Below are 6,000 nucleotides of genomic sequence, written 5' to 3'. Positions count from 1 at the left end.
CCTGCTCCTCTGATGCTGCTTGGCCTGCTGCGTTCATCCAGCTCTACACCTTGTTATCTCTGAACATTACCATGGTTGCTTATCAGCCATTGTTGGACAACATGGTATTATGGACAAGTTCCCATCTCGCTGGGGATGGAGATCAGCTATTTGTGTGAAAAAAGCAATGAGCATTAAGAGATAGCAAGAACTGCCGATGCTGTAGTCAGCAGTGGGGAGCTGGAGGAGCACAGCAGGCCAGCCAGTATCAGAGGAGCAGAAAAGTTACATTTCTAGTCAAAACCCTTCAGAAATTCTTTCCTGCTCCCAATTACTGCCTGGCCTGCTGTGCTCCTCCAGCTCCACATTTATCAGTGAGCATCAAGATCACCTACAGTTTCCCTAGAAAAGGTTGCAAGTATTCTCTTCCTTGACTGCAGTAATTTTCCCTTTCTGAAAAAAAGGAAAGGACGGACAAAGGACCCACAAGGGTCAGTTGTAAATCACTAAATAAGCTATTATATTGGCAAAGTTAAAGGTACAGGATGTCTACCAACCACTGAGTCATGGTTTGCCTACAAAAAGGCTGACATGCTTAAAATAATGGAAATTAGAAACCTTGATAAATTTCAGTATTGAGAGATTTGTACAAATCTCTCAAGCACAGTGCACAAACAATTTTTAAATTGATTTCTACCTTAATCCCATTAGTGAAAGGAAGTTCAAAAGCTGAAGAAGTTTAAATTGCAAGATCTGTTTAGTTTCTAAAACCAGGTTTCTAAAAACCTGTATCCCAGCCCCCTTGCAAGAAGGGATCAGAACTGAAACACTGTACCAGCAAGTTCTACTTAAAACAATGTCCCTTGTTATACCAATTTTTTTGCAGGCAAGTTCTTTTGGATATGCTGACACTTCACTGGGTAAACTGTTCATTCAACACCTATTCCACCACATTTAAATTGTCTGCTTACTTGCATTTTGAGCAACAGTTTATGCCCCTTGGTTACAGTTTGCAGCCAAATTAAAAAACTGGTTTAAGCTACACTTGCACGTGCACCAGGTTTTGATCTATCATTGATCCCTGAGCCCAGTTTTAATTAAAAAGATGGGTCGGGTGATAAAGCTAGTATCATTCCTATTTTAGAACAAATCAGAATTAAAAGCCAGTGTAACTGTAGGCCTTGGCAGGATGCCATCTAGCCTGCCTTATGCCCAAACCTTTAACCACTAAAATCAAACACTGAAGTCATCCTGATTGACTCGTGGACAGACTATTAAAACTGGTCTTTATTGTTCAAATATTTTCAACATAACTACTGACAATTGTCAGTATGACCCTAGAAGTCAATCCACTCCTACACCAAGTTTTGCAAAAATTGTAATTAAGCAGCTTATTGCTTGATTTTTTTTAAAAGACTTCCTTAAAAAGGGAAGATTGAATTTGCAAGAAAATTAGATAGCATTCTTGTTATTTGAAGTGCTTTACCAATCTTGTGAAAACCATGGAGAAGCAGATTGGTGTTTTATCCTGATCACATGGCATGTTGAAATTTGTAGTATATAAAAATCAGTTGTCAAATGCAAGATGCATTCATGAAAGGAGAGAGGAAATTCCTACCTCACTAGTTACCATGGTTCAGAAGGATGTTTGCATGCTCAGCTCCAATGATTTTTACAGCCAGCATTAAAAGCAACCATTTTTACTGCAGAGCTTGCTAACTTGAACATCTTTTGAAGTATATTTGCTTTTCCAAAAAGGATCTTAAATCCAAAACGGTAATCAAACATGCAGCAAGGAAATAAAGTCCGTCACCTTGACTAACCACTGAAGACAGATCAGCCAGCTATGTTATAGCTGCTTGTGGGACCTGCTGGTGTAGCAAGTTCTGCTTGATTGCTTTATGAATATCCCAGTGTTTTCTATTGTTTCATAGAAGATCATAGAATCCCTACAGTGTGCAAACAGGCCTTTCAGCCCAACAAGTTACACCACCCCTCTGAAGAGCATCCCATCCAGACCCATTTCCCTACCCCTGCATTTCCCATGTATAACCCACCTAACCTAAACATCCATGGGCAATTTAGTGTGGCCAATCCACCTAAATGCACATCTTTGGACCATGGTAGGAAGCCAATACAGACATGGGTAGGATGTGCAAACTCCACAGACAGAGTTAGAGGGTGAAACTGAACCCAGGTGCCTAGCACTGGGAGGGAGCAGTGCTAACCACTGAGCCACCACAAAGTCAGAAGTGCTGTCACCACATTAAATCAACAGAGCAAAGCTTGCATTTCCTGACCAGGCATCGAACCCAAGCTGTGGTGCTGTCACCAAATCCTAACCATTGAGTATAAAGAGGGTAGAGAAAGTAAAACACTTACCACGTCCTTCAACTCCAGGTCCATATACTTTAACATCACTGGTATCAATTGCTGGGTCCACTTGTACCCATGCTGGGAACTTGGGCACTGGTTGCCCTCCATATTTCAGTGCAATTGTGTGGGGACCATGTTGAAGTGGAATGTAGCTGACAGTGTGAGTGCCATCACCATTATCCTGAATGTGGGCTTCAGCTTTAACACCTTTATCTGATACTGGTTCTATAGTCAGTTCACCAGGACCAGCTTTGGAACAGTCAACAGTAAAGAGTCCAGCCTCTCCAACTTTGCCACGTTCCAAACCAGGACCCGAGGCAACAACTTGAGAAGGATCAAATGGCAACTTGACATCTGCTTTGAATGGAGAACCTGGAATGTGAGTGTCTTCAAACAAGATATTGATAAGATATTCACCAGCTTCGTTTGGTAAATAAGAGACTGAACAGGTCCCATCCCCATTATCGGAGCACTCAATCTTAGCTTCGCATGGGCCCTCTACAGTAAGGCCTAGCCCACCAGTTCCAGCTCCTTTAGTATCAATAGTAAATTCAGCTGATTTGCCAACAAGGCCACCTGTCAGGCCTGGCCCATAAGCTTTTACCTGTCAAGAAAAGAAAGTCCTGGAAGTTATTTTTAATTGACTCAAACACCCCTTCATTGCCCATTAAGTTAGTTTGCTGTGCATTTTGGGTACTGAAAAATAGCCCACTGCAGCACAAAGGGAGGCCACTCAGCCTCTGAACCCAGCCCTACAATCCAAAAAACAAAAACACTTCTTGCCAAGTATTTATTCAGTTTACTTAACTTGATCTGAACTCATCTACGACAATGCAAGCAAACAAATGTTTTCAAATTCTCTGGATCTTTTAAAAATCTGATATTCAAGTTAAATCTGAGCCAGATTTATCCTTCAGGTTGAAGACAACACTTTCTATTTACTCCAACCTTTAAATTGTATATACCTCCACCAAATCTCAGGTTTCTTGACCTAGGAGAACCTCAGCTTCCTAGTAATCTCTTGTCCATGCAGGGCATCTGTAGCAAGTCTTTTGAACCCTCGGCCTTCATTTTTCTAGTGCCTGGATTTGGAAACCCTAAATCACAATAGAACCGAGGTGTTTTACAGCATGGTTCAGCCAACCACTTGCTTCTGTACTCCATATCTCAAAATTAAAGCCAAAACAGGTTTGAGATGCACTTCATGAATCACTGCACGTGTTACAGGGATTTTCACAAATTGGTTGTTCGTAGCAATTCTGCTTCTTTGCATGTTATTTCAGACTGCAACATCCAACAGACCTGACCTTCAAGCACTGCAAAGAGTAAGCCTCAAGAACCTTGAACTCCTATTCAACTGAAAGTGAAACTTGTGTATGGCTCCTAGTTTAAATGGCAAAAATACTTAGTATGGTGTTTGCTAGTCTACTTGTTGAAATAGCACATTGTAGATAAACCAGTTGGTGATTTTTACCGAGTGGTGAAAACTCAAATTTTAAAGTAGAGGAGCCTTTGGCAGTGGTAACATCACTGACTAGTAATCCAGAACCCCAGGCTCGTGTGCTTGGAACATGTTCACTAAGTGTGGGCTCAATTCAGTAGAAGTCTGGAGTTTGTTTTTTCCATTTAAAGGGTTACACAGATGAGGCCTCCAATTCATCCAGGAAAGGAGCAGGGAGAAAGCATACAAGGAGTTCACATTAACTAAAACACCAAAGTCTAGTTTGCTTCTGGGGAGATGCACCTACTGAGCTGACCTCAGCAAGCCATTAAGGCAGAAGCAGGTTGCCTTTCAGGCTGGTGTCTCCTCTCCTGCAGAGGGGGAAAACATGCCAGAACTATTCTCAGGTCTGGACTCTAAACATAGGTGGCATGGAAACTATTCTACGGAAGCTGCAAGGTTGAAGAAAAAAAAGTGTAGGCAATCTTTCCATCCTGGTGTAGGAACCTGCTCAAGCTTTAGTTCTCCAATTGAGATGGACTTTCTCTAGTAGTTTGTTCATCTTGCTTGTGACAACACTCCATTTCACAGCTGACTATTAGAGTGGAAGGAAGTTAAGAGCCAAAAAGAAAATCTGCAAATAACATGACAAATTGTTCAATTTCTTCCTCTCATTACACTTTTGGAAGTATATTTTTCAATAGTCTTGACTGTACAACGGTTTTCAATTTTGTCAACTAGAGGCTTTTCAGAGGAAAATCATTGCTCATTGTCACCTACTGACTCATGCTGTTCAAGTTAGAGAACAATTTATGTACTGCTGTGCATCATTGTAGCTTTTGCCCAAAGCAACTGCAACACTGCATTTTTTCACATATGATCCTATGGGCTCTGTGCACAAAGTGTAGCCAGGGCACAGGAGAAGAGGCTGCACTGACAAGCCTGCCAAGAAACAGCCCATCTGCATGCCATGTCCAGGGTGAGGGGCATGAGAACCAGAGCCACTTCCAAACCTGCCCCCACTTGTACACACCAGTGAGTGATGAGCTCTGTATGAGCTGACATTTCCTCCTCTTCCCCAACTTTAGGCTCCTGACTAGAGGAATACACCTCCATGCAATGGCTACGTTCATGAAAAGACTACGCAAAGCCAAATGCAGCCACAAAATTGAAGATATCCACCTTTCACAGGTTCAAACCCTGGTTGAGCCTGCCTAGATTTCTTAGCAAAGTAATCTCAACAGTTAAAAATCCATTTCTACCAGGAAAGAGAATTTTTAAAGTAACTATATTCTAATATGAGAGCACTTGCTGTTTTATCTGCAAGTGAGGAAGTTAATAAACTATGCTGCTAATAACACTGAACTTTCATGTGCTTTTACACAGTTAGCAAAGAGAAATTATGACTACCTTGAACTATGCTCAGTCCTTCAGCTCAGTTTGTATAGCAAAGACACCAGAACAGGGCAGGTACAAAAAAAGGTACCAGAGCCCAAAAAGAAAAAAGTCTGTGGATTTGACCACTTACCTTGGAAGGATCTGGAGGCAGTGCAGCATCCACAGTGAATGGGCTACCTACAACTGGATTCTGGTCATACATCACATCTACTGTGTAAAGACCTTCTTCCTTGGGTATGTACTTCACAACACAAGCATCCTTACTGCTAACTGGCTCCACTACACAAGGCACAGGTTTCTGTGAAGGGCTAGAGATCTTCACATCCACGTTGCCCTGCCCTCCTGCTCCCTTCGTGTTTATGGTGAATTGCTGATCTTTCCCAACTTCTGTTCCTAATAATGGAAACAAGATTAATTTCAATAGCAATCCAAACAAATAAGTTCAGTTATTAGAAATAACTTAGCAAACATCTAGTACACCATTCTTCAGAGAAGAGCAAATATATCAGAAGGTGTAGGAGAAAATACTGACTGACAATGTTATAGAAATTAGCACTGCATCCATGTAAATTGATAGAGAAACAAGGCAAATTAAGTTAACATTTAAAGACAATTGATAAGCAATAAAAACTATTCATTACAAATCAGACTTACACAGCCTCCGATATCTTAAGGTGTACCAGAGGCATTGACATGACTGGCAAGATCAAAAAGGCAGGATCCTCTTAGTAACCGCAGGCTGTACCAGAATTGAACTTGTACAAACCAGTCCAGTGAGATAACCATTCCATTTAATATGTAACACT

General features: G+C 41.3%; 1 protein-coding gene across 2 annotated transcripts in view; it reads right to left on the bottom strand.

The window, feature by feature from the left end:
- The window catches only part of LOC109929423 (filamin-B), a 133,706-nt gene that overhangs the window by 42,747 nt on the left and 84,959 nt on the right, over positions 1 to 6,000 (bottom strand). For both annotated transcript variants that reach the window (XM_048606251.1, XM_048606252.1), the window contains exons 21-22: positions 5,325 to 5,587; positions 2,362 to 2,959 (exon numbers count right to left, since the gene is read on the bottom strand). In XM_048606251.1, coding sequence (XP_048462208.1) covers positions 2,362 to 2,959; positions 5,325 to 5,587 — 861 coding nt within the window. The remainder of the gene's footprint in view (positions 1 to 2,361; positions 2,960 to 5,324; positions 5,588 to 6,000) is intronic.

The sequence above is a fragment of the Rhincodon typus genome, chromosome 16 (assembly GCF_021869965.1).
Source record: "Rhincodon typus isolate 14 chromosome 16, sRhiTyp1.1, whole genome shotgun sequence".
NCBI classification, from domain to species: domain Eukaryota; kingdom Metazoa; phylum Chordata; class Chondrichthyes; order Orectolobiformes; family Rhincodontidae; genus Rhincodon; species Rhincodon typus.
The sequence above is the reverse complement of the archived record's forward strand: the minus strand, read 5'-3'. Positions and strand labels throughout refer to the sequence as shown.